At 36.4% G+C, this 26,818-nt stretch overlaps 2 protein-coding genes across 3 annotated transcripts; one reads left to right on the plus strand and one right to left on the minus strand.

Moving 5' to 3' along the window:
* Window positions 1-373: 373 nt before the first annotated feature.
* On the minus strand, window positions 374-13,257 carry LOC129266385 (small ribosomal subunit protein eS25-like). Its single transcript, XM_064103292.1, has 4 exons — window positions 13,214-13,257; window positions 11,354-11,437; window positions 8,111-8,294; window positions 374-567 (listed from the first exon to the last, which is right to left on the minus strand). Exons 1-4 carry the CDS (start codon window positions 13,214-13,216, stop codon window positions 494-496), a joined length of 345 nt encoding a protein of 114 aa, XP_063959362.1. The 5' UTR covers window positions 13,217-13,257; the 3' UTR covers window positions 374-493.
* On the plus strand, window positions 12,997-26,321 carry LOC129267304 (transcription termination factor 4, mitochondrial-like). 2 transcript variants are annotated; one of them, XM_064103291.1, is made up of 3 exons: window positions 12,997-13,271; window positions 20,086-21,011; window positions 21,779-24,251. In XM_064103291.1, the coding sequence occupies exons 2-3, from the start codon at window positions 20,111-20,113 to the stop codon at window positions 22,249-22,251; spliced, it is 1,374 nt and encodes a 457-aa protein (XP_063959361.1). In that variant the 5' UTR covers window positions 12,997-13,271; window positions 20,086-20,110; the 3' UTR covers window positions 22,252-24,251. The 2 variants fall into 2 exon arrangements, with proteins under 2 accessions (XP_063959361.1, XP_063959360.1); XM_064103290.1 differs by having other exon boundaries at window positions 13,000-13,730; window positions 21,779-26,321.
* The last annotated feature ends 497 nt before the right edge of the window (window positions 26,322-26,818 follow it).

A 26,818-nucleotide genomic window follows, 5' to 3' on the forward strand; every position in this document is an offset into this window, starting at 1 on the left:
TGATACACAATAATATGCAAACAAGATGTTTATCAAAGGCAAGCTAAGCACAACATAGATCAAATACGTACCACAATTTAGCAAACATGAAAAGGGGTATAATGTTAACCCTGGAAATAAGAAAATGGAAATATATTTCATTTTATCATGCAAATAGAATATTTGACACATTCGTAAGGGTGAGGTAGTAATGACAAATACAATTATTAAGATGTTATTAAGATGGAAAATGTTTAGAGTGCATTTTGACAAATTGTGTAATACATGTAGCATGGTGTCCACCTCATGAGTGCCCCCCCCCCAAAAAAAAAAAAATCTACAGAACATTATAGTAATATCACAAAGAAGACAAGCAACCAAAGAGAATGAAAAGTTGATGTTCTCTGTACGGATCTTTATTTTACATCACTAGAGACATATCATAGCAACACTTTGTACACGAGCAGAAACAGATCTTGCATTTCTGTGACCTTTGACATGAGAGGTCAATAACCTAAGCCTCCTGACCCTTGGGGTTTCGGGTGTAGATAAGCTGGGAGCTGTGTTTCACAACTTGCTTGATCAAACCTGTAGATGAGAGGGGGGAGGAGGAGAGAAGGGGGGGGAGAATGGTGAAGAGAAGGGTGGAGAAGAGAAAGAAGTTGGAGAGAAAAAAGATAAGGTTAAGCTCACGTGAAATTTGATTTACAGTAATTGAGATTTGTAGAGATTTGCAAAAACATTAATCCTTAAAGGTAAATTCCAGTTCTGGTAACGATCTCAAAATGACTTTTTACAGAATCTAATATAATGACCACCCAAGTGTCTGTTTGTATGAATAAAAAATATGTGCCAAAGGATTCTGGAAGAAATTGTGTAATTGCTGAGAAATAAGCAAAATGAGCGCGGAATTGGTCACTTCCGTCGGGTCTTTATTCCAGCAATACTAATACACTGTCCCACGTGTGCCTATCTGTGTTGGCGATCTTCAGTGTGATCGTATTTCAGCTTAGATTTTATTATTTCACTAAGTTCAGTTTATGTAACTGTACCAGATCTAGATCCACGATGATATAGTAATAGTATTATAGTACTCAACCTTGGTTTTACAGACTTTCTCAGGAAATCAGTATTTTACTGCAACTACTGTCATTTAGCTTTAAAGTGAGAAATAGAGGCATGTCAAAATTATATCACAATGCTAATGAAAGCTAAAACAAAATATGTTGGGGATTTTTAATGAAAATGTATTTTTTTTTTTACAGTTTTAGTGCCTGTGACAAGCACTAAAATTGGGGCCCTTTCAAAATTTAAATCAGGCCCTTTCTGATAGCTACTTGCCTAAGAGCTAGAACAGCAATCACATCCACTCAAATTTGTTATGCAGAGCTTTGTTGGCAATTCACTGAATCAAACTTTGAAAGTGTTTTACCCCTGTAAACCTTATAGTTCCCAATTTATGGAACGTTTTCCCTATGTTACTTCTGGTTGATTAGTTTCCCCGCTTGCCAATACTGGTCAGAAATCCACATGAAAGAAATGAATATTGCCTATTCAATTGTATTCAACACACACACAACTATGTTGTGCATTCTGGGTGCAGTTTCATAAAGCTGTTCGTAAGTTAAGAGCGACTTTAAGAACGACTAATTATCCTTCCTTGCGGTAAATGGTAAAATAAATTGGCGATGGTTTAGCATGTAAGAAAGGATCACCAGTCAATCTTACAAACATCTTTATGAAACGGCCCCCTGGATACACAAAGATTTGCCCCATTGCTTTGTTATTCTTGTTTGGCCATGCGTTATATGTTGGGCCCGCAAATAGGTGGTATCGTTAAATTTGCACAAGCACAGAAATGATTAATGGTATAAAACTTGAAATATATGACTGTGCTACATGGGTATATTTGGTATCACATCAAAGGGAATCTTTATACCAATTACTTGAAAGAAAAAGAAATACTTGAGATTACTTCATTTACCAGTACTTAGCAATTATGTAACATCAATTTGCCATTTTTGCATGGTGGTAGACGAGGGGAGCATGACGAGGGGAGCATAAATTTGTATTTCATTAAGAAACTAAATGTGTAACATCACAGTACCTAAATATGTAATAGTTTTGGGGCTCACTGGCTTATTCTTCAATCAAATGTGGGTCAAATTTGAACTTCTAAGTTTAAAGGATACCTAATTAAGCTAATTAATATAATTAATGTAAATCATGAAATTAACACGATTGAAATTGTGGCTGTCTGATGTATATAAAATGAGAGATAAAATATAGTTGTGGGTTACACCTTCAATAAAATTTAGAAGCGGCAAAAGTTTCAAAAGGAAAAGCACAAACTAATTAAAGACTTCAGAGATAAATCAATCTATTGTTAATTATGACCTCATGGTTTCAACTTTGACAGTGTAGACTGACAGTGATGACTTTGATGTGTCTGAATCTTCATATTATTCTGGTAACATAACAGATAGCCAGTACACCTTTTATCAGCTGCCTTTTATGCAATTTTAATTGCTGAAAACTTGTTTGTACTACTTTGTAGCAATAAAGCCCTGATGCTATTTACTTTCTTTTCTAAATGTTACATCACACTGCATCTATGAATCAGTAGATGACAAATATTTGGCTGGCACAAAAGTGTTCAGAGAATATTTTTCCAAATTAACAAAACACTACTTGAGAACGAAACTGGTTCAAAGGTTACACTAAACAGAGGCAATTGTACCCATAGAATGTGTTTTGTGCATTGACATTCAACCCAGTACCAAGAGACCATGTCCTGCAGAATGTTTAGCAAGAGGATATATTTAAAATATAACACTATAAAATAACATACCCGGTAATCAAAGTATATTTGCCAGGTGTATGGATTTATTCATAACAATACATGTTAGTTGTTTTGTTCACACTAATTTTAAATAAGCTAAAGCAGTTATGCGAAGTTTTCATTGTGCATTCACATTTTCCTATATTTATGTTAAACCTGACTCTCAGTTGTCAACCTTTGGTCCACCGGTCTTTGAGCCGAGAGATGACAAATCCCACGATTTGAGTCAAATGAAATAATTTTTTATTCATAATAACCCTAGTAAATATATTATAATATACTGGTTAGTGTTTGCAAGTGTATTTATGCAACTAAAGGCAAGACTACATAATGTTTTGGGGGGAAATCAAGCATTTTAACATATTTACACGAAAAAATTGTGATGTGAAATTTTGTCTTAAAAGATGATCGCGCCAAGTTATTTTGGAAGAGTTATCCCTAACAAGTTATATATCATTGGAAAGGTCTCACTCTAAAGAGTTGAAATATGCATGATATTTTCCTATAGAGTGTTAAGTTTATCTGATTCTCAGATTTATGGGAAGTATATTTTTTCACAATTTTCCACATGTTTTGACCTTTATCTTTTTATGACATTACCCTATGCCTTTTCTGATTGCATTTTTGAATTCCTCAGACAATTTCCTTTCAGAATATGTATACTTTTATGGGTATAGGATGTCAAACATAAGAAAAAAATGCAATTGTTTGAAACGGTGCGATTTTGGAGGAAAATTTGAATTGTAACGGAAATGGGCCCAACTCAAAACGCATGGCCGTTTGCACTGGATTCATTTAGGGCCATCATTATTCTATGGTTGAGCAACATCACATTTGATAGTTATCCTTGGTTTCATAATACACAAAATATAGAGGAAATTCAATCTTATGATCAGTTGGAATAGAAAAGTCGGTAAAAAAAAAAAATGTATTGGTGAAAATCCACCACTGAATAAGAAAGTTTTTAATTTGTAATTTATTCAATTTGTTGCATAATATGCAAACAGCTCTCCTGTATACCATACTGTACATGTACTACTTTAAAGTGATCATTTCACTTTGTTCTGATTGAAAAAATTATCATTTTGGTTCTTGAAAATGGGCTAAACATTAGGCTTATAGTGTAAAAATACCATCCAAAAAGTTTCAAAGTATTATATCTACAGGATCAATTTAAAACATTGGAGATGTAAACCAAAGTTTCAAAATAATTGGGAGTTGGTTTCAATGACTACAGTGCGTCCCAAAAAAAACTATACACTTTTGAAATGGCTGCCAAATAAAAAGTATATCACTTTGGGGGGAAAGACTTATACATATGGAAAGCCGATAAAGTCATCTTTCAAATGACACCAAAATGTTGGAAAACTATTAATGCTTGAGTGAGCACTACCCGCTTAAACAAAGGGTATGAAAATTAGGGTGGGCAGGAATTAGCCTTTCGGTTTCTTTCAGTTTTTGAGAGGCGAGTCCCTTGGAACTTGCAAACTTGAGGGTGTTCTGATGAATTGATGGTCATTCATTATCAATTTAAATTGTTAGAGCAAATTTCATGAATTATCAAATTGAAATTCCATGCATGAGTGAGCATGAATTGCAATCTTTAGTGAAGCATTTTAACTTACAATGTGGGTCTCAGCAGTGTGTTCATTGGAGTCAGGAGAATAGGGGTAAGAAATGACTTCAGTGTGTGAAGTAAGCTGATGGGAAAAGGGTCAACAGAACGTTTAGCCTCCCTCCTACATGTCCGTCCCTCCCCCCTCCTGTTGAGATTGAGACTGATTGCTATTACATGTACGCATTAAGTGCAAAGCGGACTGTCAATTTGATAATAAATTCTGAAAATTAGATCATCAACTTTTATCTATCAATCATTCAATCAACAATCTGTTAGTAAATAAACTCAATCAATGTCATCAATCAAATATTCACCTTTTTCAATAAATTATCAATCAAACATTCAGCTTTTTCAATAAATGATTTCATAAATTATCATAATTAGTCAAGTTCTTAATAAATCATTCGATGGAAAAGAAAGACCCATCAACCATCAGTCACTTGGCATTTTAAGTTTTAAATACCAACCAAGAGAAAGAAAGGGGTGGAGGGCGGGGTGAGTACATGACATGTAATTTGTAAAAGAACACAAAGAAGAATGCCCCTTTAACCCAGTCTTACCCTATCTCATCCCCTTGCATGTAACAGGTACCATCACATTACTCTGACTCTCACAAGCACACTTGCTAAGATCCACATAATAAACGAAAAATGCTACACTAAAATTACAATTCCTGTTTACTCATGCATTACATTTCAATTTAGTAACTCGTGAAATTTGCTTAAGAAACCAAAACGGATCTCCATTTATCAGTAATTTAGCATAACACCCTTAACTTTGCAAGTTCCAAAGGACTCACCTAAAAAAAAAAAAGGAATTAAGGCTAATTCCTGCTCACCCTAGCAAAGGCTAGTCTCTCAGGAGGGGTGAAAGGGGTAGAGAGAGAGAGGGGGGGGGGTTAAGTGTTCTGTTGACCCATATCCCGTCAACCTACTTCCCCCACCTAAGTCCTATCCCTATTCTGACTTCCATGAACACATTACTGAGATCCACTTAAAAAGTGAAAAATTGTATTTCATGTTCACTCATACATTAAATTTCAATTTAATAATTCTTAAAATTTGCTCTAAAAACCTAAATTGATAATGCTTGATCATTGATTTATCAAAACATCCTCAACTTTGCAAGTTCCAAGGGACTCGCATCTCAAAAACTGAAAGAAATTGGAAGGCTAATTCCTGCCCACCCTAATTTTCATACCCTTTGTTTTAGTGGGCAGTGCTCGCTCAAGCATGAAAAGTTTTCCAACTTTTTGGTGTCATTTCAAAGTTGACTTTATTGGCTTCCATGTACATGTATGTAAGTGTTTTCCCCCAAAGTGATATATTTTTTATTTGGCAGCCATTTCAAAAGTGTATAGTTTTTTTTGGGACGCACTGTATGTGTATAGAGCGAATCTGTGCAACACAACACATTAACTCTAGATGAACACAGCATGACCTACATACAGTGTGTACAAGGTATACACTGAATGTACAGTGCAGCTAATAGCGTGTGTATAGGAGATACACACAGCAGAAGGCAGTCAACATAGCCAACGGACTTTTTGAATTGGAGAAAACTGGTCATAAGCTGAGCCTGTCTACTAGACGGTTCTCAAAATCAAGCTAATAAATTGTTACTTGTATCTAAATTACAGTTTTTCATCCTATATTGAAGTCTGTTTCAGGGTTTTTGAGGACAAATACAGGCACTCATACACATGTCTCGTCTCAGTTTGAGAATTTTTTAAATCAGCTGCTCACAAAGTTAAATGATCCCTATATTCAGTGTTTAATTGGACATGATGAATAAAATGTTTTTTTCTTGAAGGAAGTAGGCAGGGCTCGACACTAGCGGCGGTCCGACGGTCCCAGACCGGTAAAAATCGCTGTCGGGCCAGTAGATTTTCAGAAATAGGAAGATTTACTGGTCCGACATGACCAGTAAAAAATATCATTTTAGGGCCAGTAATTTTTCCAAAAATAGCAAGATTTAAGGGTCCGACATGACCACTAATAAAATCCACTGTTGGGCCAATAACTTTTCCAGAAATTGTCAAATTCACTGCAAACTATTTCCCCCCGTTAAATTCTGTCATTCACACACAGAATACACACACTAGAGTAGCATACAGTGTACATGTAGCCAGCCACACAACCCACGTGGTAAATTCTCTACTGGCTGCGCGAACGAAGCTTGGCTAAACTCTGGCAGAAATCTCTCACAGAACTGTAAAAATTCACGGTTCATACTCATGAAAGGCTCTTATAAGTCCATATTTCCTAAAAATTGGAGTAACTCTGTCATTTGTAAGCAGTAAAAGGAGAAATTTTCACTTCTGTTTTGGTTCAAACAGATCGGGTTTCGGGTGATATCTTCTGAATACATAATAGCCCCACATATGCATTTATGTGTGTGTTGATACACTTGGTTTCTGACTTTCTTTCGTAGCTATTTTAATTGAGCCAAAACGAAACTGATAAATTATTTGATGATAGTTTTAGCTTTCTTCCTCTGTTTTCTTCCTATCTTTCTTTCCTTCTTTCTTTTCCTTCTTTCTTTTCCATCTTTCTTTGTTTCTTCCCTCTTTTCTTTCAATTTTTTTGTTACTGTCTTTCTTTTTCAATTTCCCTTTTTTCTTTAATTTGTTCTTTCTTTCCTTTTTAAAATATTTTTCTCTATTTCTTTTTTCTCCTTCTTTCTTTCTTTCTTCCTTCCTTCCTTCCTTCCTTCCTTCCTTTCTTTCTTTCTTTCTTTCTTTCTTTCTTTCTTTCTTTCTTTCTTTCTTTCTTTCTTTCTTTCTTTCTTTCTTTCTTTCTTTCTTTCTTTCTTTCTTTCTTTCTTTCTTTCTTTCTTTCTTTCTTTCTTTCTTTCTTTCTTCCTTCCTTCCTTCCTTCCTTCCTTCCTTTCTTTCTTTTAGATATTTTTCTTTCTTTAATTATTGAGTCCATCCATCCTATATTCATCTCTTCTCTCATACCTTTCTTTCCTTCTTTTTACCCTTTTCTTTCCTTCATTCTTTGTTACTTTCTTTGTTTCTTTCTTCCTTCCATCCATCATTTATTTACCCTTTCTTGTTGTTTTTTATTTCTTCCTTCTTCCAACCCTTTAGTTCTTTCTTTTTTTCCTTCCTTCACATCTATCCTTTCTTTACCTTTTTTTTTCTTCCTTCCTTCCTTTCTTTTATTCTTTTCTTCTTTCTTTCTTTCTTCGTTTCTGTCTTGCTTTCTTTTTGTCCTTCATTCCTTCATTTTATTTGGGGGGGGGGGAACGAAAGGCTAGAAAAATAAACTTGCGCCTTTTTTTAATGTTTTCTTTATTTTTTGGGACCAGTAGATTTTAGGTTTGGACCAGTAAAAATTTGAAAAACTGGGTATCTACTGGTCCGACATGAATAGGTTGGACCAGTAGAAAAAATGGGTTAGTGTGGAGCCCTGGAGTAGGATATAATGTGTCTATGTTTGTCAACCACACAATCAAAATAATTCTAAAATTATTGAGAAAATTGCATTTTTATACCATATCACACCAAATATCGACTCGAGGAACTTCTCATCTGTGACATCAAAGAATCAAGACTTTTAAAAGTCATATTATTCATTAATGAATTTTCTTTAAACCTTCACCAATATTTGGCTCTTTTTTTCTGTTTTCAGGGGAAACTTTCCCTTAAAAAGCTTTAAACTCACCTTTCCTGAGGAGTTCCTCAAGGGCAAATCTGGCAAGGGAACCACGGATCTTGAGACGCTCAGAAACCACTGATGGTGTGATGAGTTTGTAGGTTGGTACTTCCTTGTAGAGCTTGTCATAGGTAGCCTTGTCAAACATAACAAGATTGTTGAGCTTGTCACGGACCTTTCCCTTAGACCACTTCTACTCCATCATAGAAACAAATGATAACAATAATAATAGTAACATTGGATATATAGCTCATTTCCAACTTAATTAGATGCTCGAGCCTTGAGACACTTCAGACAAATTACAGACATAAAAATAAATACATTACAGGCTGAGACTTTAAGGGACAAGTCCACCCTAACAAAAAGTTGATTTGAATAAAAAGAGAAAAATCCAACAAGCATAACACTGAAAATTTCATCAAAATCAATATAAAATAAGGAAGTTATATTTTAACCTTCATTTAATTTCACAAAACAGTTATATTCACATCCTGATTGGTATGCAAATGAGGGGACTGATGACATCATTCACTCACTATTTCTTTTGTATTTTATTACATGAAACATTAAATACTCCAATATTTTTCCCCCAGTTGTCCTGTGAAACAGACTTTTATTTCTCCCTCGGGACCATGTGGTATTACGATTTTTTAAACATTATATGGTTCAGTCAAGTTGGTCCTTATTGTCCAATGTGTAAAAAATGAAATATTGTCTAATTTGAACGATAAAAAACAAAATGAATAGTGAGGGACATTACAGACTCTCTCATTTGCATGTCACTGAGTTGTGCACATAACTGTTTGGCGAAAAATAAATAAAATTAAAAGTTGTTGTAACTTTCTTATTTGACATCCGATTTTGATGAAATTTTCAGCGTTATGCTTGTTTGATTTTTCTCAACTAATTAAAATCAACATTTTTCTCGGGTAGACTTGAACTTTAACAATGAATACATTAATGGTTGTCTGTCAAAATGCACTGTTATACAGTAAATGTTTTCAGGTTATCCCTGAAAGTGGTTACTGATGTCTAGATTTTCAAACTGTGTGGATTTCATATGTGAATTCCATAGGGTCTGCTCCACACAAGCATAGGCCAATGATTTCTTTAAACTGAAACTTGGTACAAGATTAGAAGGATTTAAAGACAATGAATGTGAATACTAGTAATATTTTTCAAAGGCAGAGAGAAAAAATCATACTGAAGTATTTTGACATTGAAACTTCAATGAATACCGTAAGTAACGGACTATAAACCGCACCCGTGTATTAACCGCACCCCCAACTATGGACTAAAAAAAAAAAAAAAAAAAAAATCCTTCTCACATTTACATGCATATTTGAGGTACGAAGAAACAAAAACTAAGTTAAAGATTTCAAAGTGTTCAAAGAGATTACCGATATGTGGAAATCTGCTGTTCTTGATCAATTCATCTACAAATGTTAGCAAGAAAGAAAGGTCCCGACAATATTGGCCACTTACACACTCACTCACCTCACAGTCACAGTGTACACACACACAGCACTGCCGTTCTTGTACATTGCAAACTACGATACGGTACCACTTACCAGTACATCTTATCAAATTGTGATCACATTTCTTGCATCACAACCTCACAATCACTTTCAGAATTTGTCTAGCATTCGATGTCTTAGCATGAATTTTGGATACGGGATTACAGGAAGGTTCAAGAAACAAAGAAATTTGCATTTTTTCCAGTTGTTTTACGGCTTTGTGCCGTCTATCTCGTGCGTGGTGCACGGTGTACATGGTATCTTATGAAAAGCAAACAGGAAAGAAAAAATAAGCTGGCGCGAAACGGGACTTTGGAGCACTGAACTAGAAATACGTATTTCTAGTTCAGTGCTTATGGAGAGGGGTTAAAATGAATAGCGCCAGCTTAAGTCGCACTATAACCACAATACAACGCAAGCTATCGGCTCTCGGTCAGCTAGCTGTGACAAATTATTACCGAGAATGCTTGGCGTCTCTTTGAACTTAGCCAGGGAACTTCGCTGCTATGAATCGAGAATAAAGTCGAAATTAGTGTCATGAAGGTGGGTGCGTTTGTTATGGACAATATTTGATTAAGATCGTAATAATCGCTTCCCATTACCCGCGGCTCATACCCCTCTAAACGACATTGTCCTGGGCGGCTACGCCCGGCCACTCGATGTGCTGTGAACTGGCAGACGTCTTACATGTTCGGGAGGGGTTACGCGGGCGGGTTCAGACCCGTCACCGTGGATAAACCGCACCCCTGACTTTTGCTTATATCCCGCCGAGAAAAAGGTGCGGTTAATACACCGTTACTTACGGTAGATATTGGATCCATGAAACCTGACTTGAAAATATATAACTAAAAAAAAGTAAACCAAACATACAGCCGCTATTCCTATGAATACTCCAGTTCAAGAGTCAAAAGATCCCCCTCGCCCCTCTCCCAAAAGAATTTCTGATAATTATTTTCACTGCAGCATGGCAAAAAAGTATAAAATATCCAAGTATTAAATATTTGAACTGTAATGCTTAAAGGAGAATGAAACCCTTGAAACCAGCTGAATCCATATCAAAGAGAAAAATCTAAGAAACATATTGTTGAAAGTTTGAGGAAGATTGAATGAATAATAAGAAAGTTATGAGCATTTGAATATTGAGATCACTAATGCCATGTAGATCCTCCCATTGGCAATTCTACCAAGATCTGTGATGTCACACACGTACTACTCCCTCATTACTTTAGTACTTATTTCACTTATATTCTCACTTTTATAGAGTCTATCACAAGGTGAGGTGTTGTCTTTATGAAAGGACAAGTACAGAGGTTTCACAACATTATATCATTGATGAATCGTTTGTCATATGATTAGAATGAGCAAAAAGAGATGTTTTGGGGTATATTTTCAGTGTCCAAAAGGGGAGAGTTGTTCATCTGTGAAATCATAGATCTTGGTCGCATTGCCAATGGGAGGATCTCCATAGCATTAGTGATCTCGACATTCAAATGCTCATAACTCTTCTATTGCTAGTCCTATTTTACTCAAACTTTTGTTGATCTTATTCTTTGATTTTTCTGCTTTTACAAAAGCTAACTTGCTCCAAGAGTTTCATTCTCCTTTAAACACTACACAGAAAATTGACTCCGAACTGACAAACGGTATGCCAATAGAAATTACATTATTAATAGATTTTGTCCGTCTTGAGACTGGAGTCTGTTTCACCATTAGAATATAAACATAGTTCCTTTACCTTCTTCTTTGCCTTGCCACCGCTGCTAGACTTGGCAGCTGGCTTAGAGGACTTGGACGACTGCTTTGAATCCTTCTTAGGAGGCTGAAATGAAATAGATAAGTTAGCGTGGATGTGTCTCTCAATAAGGTAATTTAGCAACAGTTTTCATGGGAATTTGACATAATTTAGATGCTCATACTGTACAGCTTGGCCAAAGGATTTCTTTACTTCCTAAAGTTTGCTTGCCTCCAGGAATTCTCTAGTACTATTATTTCTGGTTCTTTGTTACAATTTTAACAATCTACTTCCCATGAAAACAAAAACCCAAATGTCTTTAAAAAGCAGGAACTCCTCCGGGGAGGGGGGCAGTCAATATATTGCTGTACACATGTGTGACCAAAAAACATGTTCAAGGGGTGTTTTTCAGTTTTTGACGCTGGCTGCGCGTGCACTCATTAAGGCCAAGGGTATAAAAAAACACTGATTTTCCAACAAAAAAAAGGGGGTGGTTTTGAAAGACTGGTCAATCGCTGATGCTGGATCAAACGTATTTAGGGTATTTTTTTTCCAAGCTCTTTCCCCAGGTCATATTCTGGCGAATTGTTGAGGGGCCAAAATGTGTAAATAAAGCCTCCGAAAAACTTGTTTAGGGGGTTACATTTTGCACACAGTCTGCACAGAGAAAAACTCTTTTAGGGGGTGTTTGGAAAATTATTTAGTCACGCATGTGTACATTAACCCCCTAAATGCTGCACGATCGCGCGCAGTCTGAAAACAAGGAGAAATAAGAAAAAAAGTTAAAATGTTTAAAAACTCCTCGAAACAGACAGCTGCCAGCATAAAGTATACCCAGTTGTTGTGTGTCTGGATCATGATGATCAATTTTACATTTTTAGAAAGTCATTTGGAAAAATTTTAAAGTGAAGTTTCATCAATTTTTAGACTTAGTATGGTCAGTTCCCCCATGTCTGCGCGGTCTCCCAAGTCTGCGCACCCGCGTATCTGCGCGATTTTAGTAAAAGAAGATACGCAACGAGCACGAACTTTACACATGCAATACATAGACAGGTATTCATAAAAAAATCCGACTCAAAATGGTGAAAAAATTATGAATTCAGGGCATTTCATGTGACGGCCTCAAAATACAGCCTTTCTCATCAAAATCCCTGAATCGTGTGCAAAGTGAATGAGGGCGCAGACATGGGGTAGTATTTTTTTTTTCAATCTGAAAATGACTGCCCGAGGTTTTTTCAAGAAAATCCCTTATTTTCTTTCATTTTTTAATGAGAAATTTGGTATACTTACTCTCAATAATATAAGGAACATTATTATCCAAAAGATTTTGTGAAATAAGAAGAAACTCATGTTAAATCTTAACTCAAATTGTTAGGTGCGCAGACTTAGGGCCCACCATCATACTGTTAGGAAATATCATAGAGAACAAAACAGAAGATGATTACAAGTACAACTATTGAATTCATATTTTTAGTTCAATCCAAAGACAAAATAGAAGGCTTCAAAAATATAAAGTGTACTGTCCGGACACCCGACCCCCAGGCCATAGTACAGCTACATGCAGAGACAGTGCGATTGTCGTGTAGCCGAGTACGTCTACAGACGGTATGGGCACGCAGCATGCTATGGCAATTGCCAACTACAGTAGTACAGCCAGGCCAGCTGCCCCAGCCGCGCACGCGTCGCAAAGGAACAAATTACTTGTCAAAAACACATGGTTTGCGTGGTCTTACAACACTTATTACTAAAAATAAACTCTCTTATGCACTGTTATCACTCTATACATTCACTAGGTAAATTATATTTTCGTTAATATTATTCTTGTACTGCATAAATGTCATTTTATTAACGGTGTGTTCGTACCATTTTCGCAAGGAACAAGTGTGCAGATGAAAGAGGGCGACTACGAAAGGATCAGTCAGTAAGTTTTTTTTTCTTCTTTTTTTCATTCCTATATTTTTTATCTTCTAGAAAATTCATATTCAAAAATATAAAATTCTGTAAAATAATATAATTATTTTTAAAAAAGCTACATCATGACGATTAAAAAGAAAATTTTGAGATAAAGAATATATGTAATTAACGTTGAATAGTCTTGATGTATCAGACGCCTTTAAGCCTTGCAGACGCGACGTGAATGATCGACACGTGCAGTTCGCCACGTTCGCTTGTACGATCCCCAATAGGCTACGCTGCACCAGGCCAGGCTAGGCTAGGCCGCGCCGGACCGTATACCGTACCCGAAGCTCCGGCGACTGTCGTCAGGCTTGCCCGCTAGCACTAGACTAGAAAGGGGAAAAACCCTGAAGACGGATTGATTCTTTGTTCAGCTTGAGCTCCAGAGCCGAGGATCTGATCAGCAGGCGACGATTGATGAAAGGTATCTAACGTTAATTTCTAACATTTGACGATTAACACGCTGTCTAACATTTACGCCATCACATCAGTCATCACACTCACAGTGAGTACTGACAAGTGACAGTGACAGGGTCAGTGACAGTGCTGCTATACTATACTAGTGGTGGCACACACTCAATTCTTATGCACAGATAAAAAAAAGATAGTGAATGAGGATTATCACGATTTCATGATAGGTTTAGTTAGTAGTATTGATTGATTGATTCATTCATTAATTTATTTCCACACTTCATAAAAAGAAACAAAACAATTTAACTTTCAAGCACAGAATATTCTTAGAAAGACAAGTAGTGAACCACAATAAAGGTTACACTATTCAATCAACAAACACTCCCGGGGGGGGGGGGGGGGGGGGCACTCAGTATATAATGCATAGTGGGTATGTGCCGCGGAGGGGACCCCCATTTTTACACTCAAATTTCCGTTCCGAGGCATAGCATTTTTGTCTTATTGAGAAAAAGAACATAGAAAGCCGCTCCAGAGCATAGCATTTTCTTCTTCTCGAGATAAAAAGAAGAAAAAAAATCCGCTCCAGGGCTTCGCATATTTTCCGTTACGCCGTTCCGGTCGCAATTTTGGTGAAAAGCGGCCGCAGTTCGCTGTCCGACCATCGCCTCTCCGCTAGCACGCCCGTGAGTCGTGCCACCGGGCTAGCTGCATGTACGTTCCATAGGGATGCATACGCACTCGCACACAGCCGTCACAGGCGACCCGTTCCAAGGACCCCCGTTTTCTCAAACATTTGTAGTTCCAAAGCTCGTTCCGAGGACCCTCCTTTTTACAATGAGCCCGCTCCAAGGCCCCCGTTTTTTGTCTCGCCCGCGGCACACCCCTACCACTTTTTTGGTCGAGTGCCCCCCCCGGGCAAACACTGAACAATTAAAACAATCTTTTTTTGTGAGTACCCCTCTGGCTTGGAACCATCTCCCACCTGACACAGTGAACAGCACATCACTAGAGAGTAGAGGTGTTCAAGTCAAAGATTGAAAAGAGCTACCTACGAACACTCATTCAATGAACAAGGTTATGATATAACCTTGTTCTCAGTTACTTACATGTATATCTCCATGTCATGCATGTGTGGCAAAGTAAGGCCTAAGGGTGGCAATGTTTGGTTTATTTTTTCTTTTGGGGGGGGGGGGGGACAAATGCTTGATTTTTTTACACTGACGGTTTCCATTACACCTATTTGTCATACAACTTGGCCCTTAAGTAAATTTGATTCTTTAAATTATTTTTTTCTTAATTAAAAATAGAGATAAGAAATGAAATTTTTTTATTACTTTCCACCAATAGGGGGCGTACACAAAAATATGCCCAAATTCAAGTGTTTGAGCGCTCTAGTGAATACAAAAATTATTCCCAAGTTACTAATGAAAAATAAATTGCAACTGTATGGAAATTAGTAATTTTGGTCACAAAAGTGATATTTTAATGATTTTTGAAAGTGTGTGCTCTGTACAGCATTGGCATGCCACAGTCATACCTGTAGATTCCCCACAGGCAGGGTGGTTGCAGTGAACAAGTGCCTACGAATACGATACAACTAAATATCACCGTGCCCTCTCTCACCCGCTGCATTAGATAGATAGATAGATAAATTCTATTTTCACACGGTAAAAAACCCAAACAGATTAGATACATAGTCTGATTTGCATTGGGGCCGTGCCATGAATAAAATGTACAAAGTAAAACTAAAAGGCACCCAATCTAGTATACATGAATAATACATAAAACATAATAATCGTAATTATTACCAGGTGATAATACAAAGACGGTAAATTTATACAAATAATTACGAATTGTAATCAAATGACAAATTGGTAATATACAGAATACCTTCAATATGAATGCATAATACAGAAAATATAACATTATTATAGGGTGAAATATTACTCGGATACATAATTATAAATGGATTAATTTGAATTATTGATAAAAAAAACTATGTCTAACAACACTGCACACTCACCCTTACACACAAACAGATACACACCCTTTCATACACCTGTCATCATTAGGTCTCATCCCTTTGATTTAACGCATACAGGTATAACAGGGAAAAAAAGACATACCCTCCCCCACCAACCTATCCCTTTGTGATTCATTTCCTTGAATTAGCTTATGCCCTTTTGAAACTGGTAGTGGTATTAGATTGTTGCATTTGGATTGGTAGTGAGTTCCAGCATTGAGCCCTCCTGAACTTAAAAGTTTTCTTACCAGATTCGGTTTTTGCTTGGGGGATATTTAAAGTTAGTGGACCTGACCGTGTATTATATGTATGCCTATAAAATGAAAATCTTTCAATTAAATATGTCGGTGCCTGTCCTGTCATTATTTTAAACATAATTATAGCAATGTTGTCTCTTCTGTTTTCTTGTAGCGTTACCCATTTTAATTTATTTAAATTCTCTTTGGAAGATGAATACCATGGAGATCAATTTATTATTTGGGCAGCCCTATTTTGTAGCTTTTGAAGAATTTTCTGATTAATCAACCCGCAGGTACCCCATACAGCATCGCAATAGTTAAAATGTGACATTATCAGGGAATTATAAACAATGATCAGATCCTTTTCGTCGACGAAGTTCTTTATAGACTTTAACATGAATAAACCACCATTTACTTTCTTCTGAACATAATCAATATGGTTTTGCCATGTTAAATTAGAATCAAGGATAACACCTAAATATTTGCATTCATCTACCTTACACAATGGAGCATTATCAATATGTATCTGAAACATAGCATTTTTAATTTTACAGAGCCTTTGTTTGGTACCTAGTACAATGTACTCGGTTTTATCGATGTTTAAATGTAGTTTATTTTTAATCAGCCATTTTCTTATGTTTTCTAGATCTTCATTAATCTTAAAACATATTTCAGTGGGGCTTTTGCCTGAGCAATAAATCATCGTATCATCTGCATACAAGCTAACTTTACAATGTTTCAAAATGGACGGTAGATCATTAACAAATATGATAAAAAGTAGGGGTCCCAATATTGACCCCTGGGGAATACCACCCAGGATAAGGCGAGTTTGAGATATATGGCCACTGACTCTTGTAACCTGCCCTCTTCCTTTTAAATAATTCGTGAACCAGTTTATTGACACTCCATCCAGACCATACTGACATAGTTTATCGATTAACAATTCGTGACTTACAGTATCAAACGCTTTGCGCAGATCAAGCATTACAGCACATACAACATTCCCGTTATCAAATTCATTAAACCAATCATCGGTGATTGAAAGCAGTGTTGTCATGGTTGAATGAAGGGGCCTAAAGCCTGATTGGGAAGCATTCAAGAGATGATGAGAATTAAAGTAATTGTACAATTGGTTAAAAACTATTCTTTTTAAGATTTTTGATAAGATCGGTAAAATAGAAATGGGTCTAAAATTATTAAGTTCATTAGAGCCTCCTTTGTACCAATTGGTCCAGCAGTGAACACATCCATATCCAGAATACAGTGTAAAGATGATGATTACAAAATACAGTACAATATATTTCAATGCATAAAGAAAACATACACTACACAAGTCAATACTTCTACTTCTAGTATTTCTACGACAATACTCAGCAGGATCCATAAGTCAGGATGTAGTGCTAAGGAAATATCTTGGGTGCTCATCTGCAGTGCATACTTGTTGGTGCCTTTAAAACATTGTGCTGTTTGTGCAAGTAAAAATCTAGTAAATCAATACTACAATACCAACCAAAATGTGAACAATACTTAAATCAGACAAGAAGAGAAACAGTATAATGTAGATGTGGGGATCATTTAAAAAGTTAAAAACTTTTAACATAATCCCAATTTTGTCAATAAAAGTTTGAGTTTTGCAGAGAAAGACTAGAAAAAAAAATGTAATTGAGGTACATGTATTAACTTAATCTAGGATTCTAGGAAATTAGAGTTTTTTTGTAGAAGAAATGTTTTAAGTTTATATTTGAATACATTAAGGGATAGTGAACTTTTTTAATCTTCACTCCTTCAGGGAGGCTGTTCCAGAATACAGGACCATTATGAATTATTGACTTTGGGATAAGGATAATTTCCCACATGAAACACAGTAATCAGATTTTCTTCTAGTATCATAATTGTGAATATTAGAATTTTACAAAATAAAGAATAAAAATTTATTGGAAGTAATTTCTACCAACCCTGGTTATCCTACAGGAGAAATAGAGCGGATATGATCCAAATGTTTAAGATTATTCAGGGCATAGATGATTTGGACTGTACAAATATCTTCAAACTTGACACTCAACCTCGGACAAGAGGCCATTCTAGAAAACTAATCAAGTTAAGAGCACATTCAACACTCAAGCAATGGGATTTCTCGCAACGAGTAATCAACCTATGGAATGACTTACCTTCTGAGGTCGTAAACAGCAGTATGAATTCATTCAAATCAAATCTAGAGAAGGCCTGGAAAACCAAGTTTAATCGTTTCGACCCAGACACAGAATTTTCATAAATCGTCCAAACCCACACATGCATGTAAAATTGTTACGTTTATAACTGAGGACAAGTTCTAAGAAGATGCAGAGGGGCAAATAAGTCTTCTATACTTTATGCCCAACATCAAGGTAAATCAAGGTTAATCAAATATATATTATAGGATTTTCTTGGAAAAAAGCTCAGGACATGCAGGAGGTCATTTTCAGATTGAAAAAAAATGGTACCCCCTGTCTGCGCACCCATTCACTTTGCACACGATTCAGGGATTTTGATGAGAAATGCTGCATTTTGAGGCCATCACATGAAATGCCCAAAATTCATTATTTTCCCACCATTCTGAGTCAGATTTTTTAAATGAATATCTGTCTATGTATTGCATGTGTAAAGTCTGTGTTCTTTGCGTATCTTCTTTTACTAGAATCGCACAGGTACGCGTGTGCGCAGACAACCAGGACTGTGCAGACTTTGGGGAACTTGCCAATTTGCCATACATGCTGAATGAAACTGAACTTCTGTTCTGAAGTGAAAATGAAATTCAAGCGTGTCTGAGTGTGGAAATCGGACAACAATAATCAGATTGAGCTGAGCTGTGGCTGTGCTGTGTCGAGTGTGTTGGTGGCTATGCACAGTCAAGTGTGCAGTTGTTTTCATTCAGTTTAAACTTTGATTAGGCCTAGTCTAGTATATAAGGAATTCATTATTGCCTGAAAAATACCTGAGGCCTGGCTGTGTCTTGGATCAAAATCCATGCTTGGTTTATTAGAATTTAGCTTATTTTATTTTTGCTAATTTTTCTGCAATTATGCAATTTTTTTTAAAAGAAAAGTAAAAAAGTTAAGAATCTTAACTTAATGATAAATTAGATACCAGTTGTAAAAATCATATAATGTGTGCTTACTCTCCACGGAGCCAGGGATTGTGTCCCATTCATGTGCGTGTACCGCAAAAAAAAACTTTCGCCCCCAAGATTTCTACTTCTAAAAGATCCATCCCTAAATCATGTAAATGGGATACAACTTCATTTCCGACATTTCTACGATATTGATTTCATTTTTAAACAAGAATTCATTAAAAAAAACAAGAAAAATATTATGAAAAGACGGGGAAAACTTGCGCGATGTTTACGTCGCCATCTTGTTTCTTTTTGTTCTCCCCCAATGTTACCCCAGGGGAAATTTCAACCAAGTTTATGCTTTTGAAATTTGAAATGTCATCATAACTTAAAATAAATGGATCTAGTCATGACACTTTTAGGGTAATGAAGTGACCCTGATCAATTTAGGTAGCTGTAGGGGCACGTCCAGCCCATGCCCTCCCTTTTGAGAGGCGCAAAAAATATTTTCTATTATGCAAAGTCATATGCAAGGGTTTCTTTTTTTTTTTGGCTCATCAAATTTTTCCTGTGCAAAAATGGCATGCCCCTCCCCATTTTGATAATCCTGGATCTGTCCCTGCATAAGTTTCAGGTCACGATCAAGATAGGACATTTCAGGTCATCAAACTTTATAGTATGTTATTATCAAATGAATTTTCAGGAGTGAAAAATTGTTCTTTGCTTAGTAGTTTTCTAAGTCGGCAACTCGGCTCTACCACGTCCTGTATTGAATCACATAATACAGTTGAGACTGTGAGAGATGTTGAAATTTAGAGTCACTTTTCCAAAAGATACATTACAACCCAAAGAGTGTACAATCACATAGGGCACAAAATACTCGACACCACTGAGAGGCACATTGAGGTACATGAACGCAGCATCCAAGGCCATCATATGGGATTCATTTAATCCTTAGGTGTCAGTTCAGTGTGATTAAGAGATAACCATTTTCTTTTTGTTTCTTTCATTGATTCAGGATGAAGTAAAGACCTAAGTCAATCATGGCTGGTACTAGATATTTGGCTTCACCTGTCCTTCTGAGACAGATTCTGTTCTGTGGAGAGCTGCAGAGACATCTCCTCTTTCCATTGAAGTCAAGACACCAACAAACTATTTCATCAAGTCACATCCATCATTCTACAATGGGAAGACTATGCTCTGGTCGCACTTCTACAGAGATGATAGGAAACCTGTTCCTGTCAAGGAAGAGGATGGTGTGTTCCCCTGATGTAGGGGCGAGTTATCCATTTCCATTAAATCTTCAAACTTCTGTATTTTGCAACGTTTGGAATACAAAGTGTGAACTCCATGATGCAGCCCCTTTTTCTTCAGATATCATTAGCCCCAGTCCAAGTAGCACTGATGTCAAGTCCAAAGTAATTACTTTCATAGAAAGTGAAGATGATTTGGATACCTTCATGAGCCAAGTCACATCAGAATTGAATTTATCAGAACCTTCAACATCTGTGCAGATTCTCAGACCACTTGTTCAAAAGCTTGTTAGTATGGATTGTGATTGCAGAGGCATATCTGCAATGCTAGTAGCTAATCCCAGGATACTCTCTGTGCAGATGGGTAGACTTCTTGGCAACATTGATTATCTTCATATGCTTGGATTGAACTATAGGCAGTTGTTGAAGACCCTTGATGGAAACGCAAGATTGTGGAAGGCATCGCTTCAGAATCTTCAGAGTAGAGTCAAGCAGCTCAGGAAGTTTGGGTTTGTGGAAGGGCAACTGCAAAGGTTGATTGCCGATTGGCCACATGTACTGACCATGGGTAGTGTCCAGTTGAATACTGTGGTCAAGTTACTGATGGAGAAGTGCAGATTCCCCAGGGCGGAAGTCTTGACCATATTATCAGACAGTCCAGCAATCTTGAAAGAAGACCTAGAGAGTATTGGTAAGATTTGTAGAGTCAATGGCCCGTATTCTGAAGTCGGGTTTAACTTAGACCATGGTCTAACTCTGTGCTAAAATTATGGGAAGCCAAAAGTTTCAAAATTTTGTTTACAGTGAATGCTTCTCATGTTTATTGTGCTCTTTACTATTTTATTAATGGTTAAGACAACTGTCAATATCCTACCCAGGCATTTAATGTTTTGGGAGTCAAATGAGCTGATACATTGAACCTCTACTGTTATAGATTTATGTAACAACTGGCTTTCCATAGTTAAACCAGAGTTTAAATTAAACCCGACTGCAGAATACAGGCCCATGTATTTCTATTACCCTCCACCAGTGCCGGTTCCTGCTGATTACTACATCAGGCCACATTGTTGGTATATGATGGTAAAACCATCCAAAGTATTGCATCCAATACCCCCCCCCCTTCCCCCTCCCCCCTTGTCTTTCCTTTCATTATGTAGCTTCTTCCTGATTATCAATCAACACCAAACTTCAGTCCTTTGCCCTTTATTCCAGTTTTCTCTCATCAAAAATATTATAGCATAGATATGTGTATGGTAGAAAAGGTAATAATCCTGTTTTTGAAAGGAAGATTGATCAATTATACAGTAACTGAAACTGACCTATGGTATGTCATTGGAAGTAACATAAAAGCTTTGGACAGTCTGGAGTCGGCTTTGGCATTGTAACTATCATTAGAGAGCAAAACATTCTTTTAATAAACCTGCACAATTTTTGTTTACACAATTTTTTTTCTTACAGAACTTCGTTTCCAGTATTGCTACTTCAGGATGGGTATCCAGAACAACTCCGAGATGACTCAAGCCAAGATCTTCAAGTACTCCCTTGATCACCTACGCTGCAGACACCTTATCCTTGAGAGACTAGGTCTGTATGCTCCACCCAACAATAGAGGGCACTTTGCCACAAAGAACCCAAGCTTGTCAAGGATCATTGATAGCTCTGATGGACGGTTTACAGAGAAGGTTGCCAAGATCACTCTGGAAGAATATGAAGCCTTCAGCAAGATTCTCCTGGAGGAAATCAAGGTTGAACAGTTCAACATAGACCATCTTGGTGGAGGAAATCTTGATGAGTTCACAGATGAAGACAGCCATTATGATGATAGTGATGATAGTATTGACTCTGATAGTGAGTTTTGGGATACAGATGATACTGTCTCTCAAACACAACCATTTGACTTTGACAAAGTTGATTACAGAAAGAAAAGGTGATGGATTATATCTTTTTGAACTTTCCTGAATCTGCACCAGGTATAATAATGGTGCAAGAAATTAACCATTAACGCTGCAACCTTACACAACTGAGTAGATTTTTTCAAAAACTTCCCTTTGACAGTGTATTTAGTAAATTTCCCTTAGTTAATGGGACATTGGGAGGATATCGCTTGATAGTTAATTGATTTGTTAATCTAAACAAGATTTGCCCTAAATTATCTTTAGTCTTATCACCCAAGCAATTTCTGGTGGTAGGTGCCACCAAGGTATTCATGAAAATTCAGTTTCAATCAAAGCAGCATAAAACTGTAAATCCATTTACAATTGGAGATGAAAGCAATGATATTTTGAAGTTTCACTTTCTTTCACAAAATAGTGATATGCACAACATACACAATAGTGGAGCGCCGTGGAATTCATCCACAGTGTGCTGCACTCGACCCAGGTGAGGTAAATGCATACCGGCAGGAAATAATTCCTCAAAAAGCTGTGTGCACCTAAATTAAAATCGGTAGCCTAGCTTAGCCGGGTAATAATAACAGGGCCCGCTGGGTAAATATACCGTTATTATTATTATAACATAGTTGATACGTGCAGAGAGAGTGGTTGATACATGTATGATCTCTCAGTATTTATTTTGTATTTATGAATATAAAATATCTGTTTGAACAGATAGGGCTCTTGGTTTAGACAAATATGACATTTGTGCTTGTTCGAGGTCAAACCATAGTTTACATTATTAAAGTCATGTATTTGAAATGTTTCATTTGTCACTAGTTCCCTCATTCCCATTTCAGCCCCTCTTATGCATACTACATTCGTATTTCATAAACATGTAGCTGTGAAATTAAGTGCAACTTTATGTCATAACTTTGCAATATGACATTCAAAATTTGATGAAGTGTTGAACATATTCTGCAAAATGCATGTTTTTTCTTTATTCAAATTAACTTTTCATTGGAGTGAGTTTTACTTACATTTTGTTGGCATAATACATGGTTGCGGTACACCAATCGCCTTCCTGTATACTTGGGTTAAAAATCAACTGTCACTTCTCTTTACTCTTTTGCATCGCTTGTTGGTTATAACTGAGACCAAAAAGTCTACCACTGAGGATGTTTCTATAGAACTTTAATAGTGCCAAAGAAGAATAAATGGATTTCCTTTTTTTTCTCTCCCATGATGTGTGAAGGGGTTCTAATTCTACACACAACTCATTATGCATTCAGTTCATGAGTAAAATGCTCAATTAATGTTTGAGATTGTGACTGCTGTGACAAATGATTTTTTTTCATATTTTCTAAATAGGCTACGTTGCTGTAACAAAAGGCAGAGAAAACTTCAAGGTTCATGGTTTATTCACATCAACATTTCACATTTAAAAAAAAAATCAACAACTCAATACAAACAATAATATTTTACGATACAAATTTTCATAGATAAGCATGAATAAATATGGTAAAATATGAAATGTATACATAATATAACAATAGAAAAAAAGTACTGGAATGTATTCTTGTAATTGGTTCGAAAATAATGACAAAGAAAGAAAGTGAGAGATGTGGAAATGAGGGAGCCAAAAGTAAATGCAAAGCTTGTTGGTTGAAGGCTCCAAAGAATATGCAGTGAGTAATTGTACTAGTAAATGTTTGCAATTTGGGAGTTATATTCATGAGTTTCATATTTTTCATTGATAATATGAACATAATTTAGAACAGAGAAGCACAGGAAATAAAATTTCTTAGCATGAGAAATGAAGTGAGTAACACCTTCCAAATGGAAAAGATGACATGATATTTGCTTTTTATTTAATGACTTGTGTGTATTGCCATGTAAAAGATCTTTTCAGTATTTACCACTTAATAAAATTAGAAATTCTATCCAAACATTTAAATTGTTAGAAAAAAAATCATGTATTTGTGCTGCCTTGATCACTCATTCTTTGTTTCATTTTCATGGAGGCAATTAAACTGCTCTTTTTGAAGAAACCCATTTAATGCTCGGCTTCTCTGGGTATATTTTCATTGTTATCATATTTTTTTGGCATAGCTCCACAACTATCAGTTTTCTTCATTTTCGTCATCACCATTATCATCATTGCAAAACACCAGTCTTTTCTTCTTGAGATCCAATCTCTTTGTAAACTCACTTGTGACATTTTACTCTCAACTTAGAATATTCCTGTAAGAAAATTCTGAGACATGCCACCAGTTCTGGTAATGATCTCCTATTGAGTTTGACCAGGATTCATGGAATTTACCACCCAAGTGTTTTATATTTTTAAATAAGATGTTTTCCAAGTAATAATAATACACTGTCCCACATATGACTAGAGAGTTTTAGGAGCAGTAAACGAGAGCGGCGTCGCAGTGGTCTGATCGTTCGAGTCAACGTAGTCATCTGCCCTTGTTCACTACAGATGTGAATATGTTAGATTTCACTGGACTTGTACGTGTACGTACGTCCACGTGAAACAGCGTGATAACCAGCAGGTCATGACACGCTGCCCGACCCGGAAGATCTGGCGTACCATCCTTCGCCTGGCGACCCGGTTGGGTGATGCGAAGGTGCAACTTGTGCACACTTGCCCTTTCACTTGCTTTGATACCTTTTTACGCGAGTTGGGATATAATTATATAGATATATATTTTGGAGATCAGAAAGCAATTTCAAATATGATAAACATAATGCGTCGTACAACTTAGATTAATTTTGTGAAGTCACTTTAATGTGACCAGTTCTCTGCTTAATAGGTTTCATACTTTCACAAGGTTAGGCTTATACACTGTCCCACATATGAATATCTGTGTTGGAGTTCTTTAGTGTGACCATTTCTCTGCTTTATTGATTTCTTACTTTCACAAGGTTAGGCTTATGTAAATATACCAGATCTTGATCTACAATGATATGGTGACAATATTCCTCTGTTTGAAAGGATATTGAAATAATTATTTGCTGCAAGTTCATGAATTTAGTGTTAATGATTCTTAAAGGTCAAGTCCACCCCAGGAAAATGTTAATTTGAATAAACAAAGAAAAATCAAACTAGCATTACGCTGAAAATTTCATCAAAATCGGATGTAAAATAAGAAAGTTATGGCATTTTACAGTTTCGTTTATAACACAAAACAGTGATATGCACAAGTCAGTGAAATGCAAATGTGTCAGTCGAGGATGTCCATCACTCACTATTTTGTTTTTTATTGCTTGAATTATACAATATTTCATTTTTTACAAATTTGACAATAAGGACCAACTTGACTGAACCATAAAGTATTAAACAATGCTAATTCTATGTGTTCAGGGAGGAATTAATTGTTGTTTCACTCAACATTGAGGAGAAAATTAGAATATTTCATATAACAAAATGCATAAGAAAGTGAGTGGATGACATCATCAGTCTCCTCATTTGCATACCGACCAGGATGTGCATATAACTGTTTTGTGAAATTAAGCAATTCTTTAGAATGTCATAACTTATTTTACATCCAAGTTTGATGAAATTTTCAGTCTTATGCTTGTTGGATTTTTCTCTTTTTATTCAACTCAACTTTTTTGTTGGGGTGGACTTGTCCTTTAATTGTCAAGTGTTTCTCATATTTCTTGTATGTTTCTTCCTTTGACTTTCACTGTGCTTTGAGTATTTTCAGAGTTTACTTGGTTAAATTATATTTTAAAAAAAAAATTATTATTATAAGAAATCCCCCTTTATTGAAATTTCTTTGTATCACTTTCACCAGTTTCTCAAAGAACTGCTTTCTTGTGTTTGTTATAAGTCTGAATAAAAGTTAAAATAGATGTGAATTTGTACAATGTTGTGCTATTATTTGTTTGTGAAGAGTTATTGTTGTAACTTGTAAGGTCCCAATCTGAATAAAACCATTATAAACTTTTCTTGCTATTGTAGCATAATGAGTTATACGTTTAAGATGTATTTCATAGTTGATCGTAGAGGGCGATATTTTTATGTTGTGATACTTGGTATGGAAAAGTACGTCAGTTCGCTGGGAGCTGCGGTGGCGTGCGGTTGTAAGATGTAAGCTCCGAATAAATCAAGTTGAACTGTATACTGAATATCTCCCAGGTTGCTTCATTTGCATGATTTAGGGTGAGTGAGCGGGTGATTTGGTGTATTTCAGAGGAGCGAGAGAGTGTACCACGTTGCACAATATACTTTTGTGAGAGAACCTGCCCAAAAAGAGATATATAAGTGAGGAGAAGCGTGGACCGGGTTCTGGAGACTGCGAGACGGCAGAACGCTACCCCAACAGAGCTCGGTTACGCCACACTGGAGCTGTGATGACGTGCAGTTGTAAATAGTAGCTCCCGATATTAAACTAAGACTTACACCGTACACTAGATCTTTCCACTGTGCTTTCTTTATAAGGTGAGTGTTATAGTGCTTGATTCGATGTATTTCAGAGAGGTCTGAGAGGAAGAGAGTGTACCACGTTATACAATAGACTTTTGTGAGAGAATCTGCCCCCCAAAACAATTGAATGAGTGAAGAACAGCGTGGACCGGGTTCTAGAGACTGCGAGACGGCAGAACGCTACCTATACCC

Source organism: Lytechinus pictus, chromosome 8 (genome assembly GCF_037042905.1).
Source record: "Lytechinus pictus isolate F3 Inbred chromosome 8, Lp3.0, whole genome shotgun sequence".
In the NCBI taxonomy this organism is placed as follows: Eukaryota; Metazoa; Echinodermata; class Echinoidea; order Temnopleuroida; family Toxopneustidae; genus Lytechinus; species Lytechinus pictus.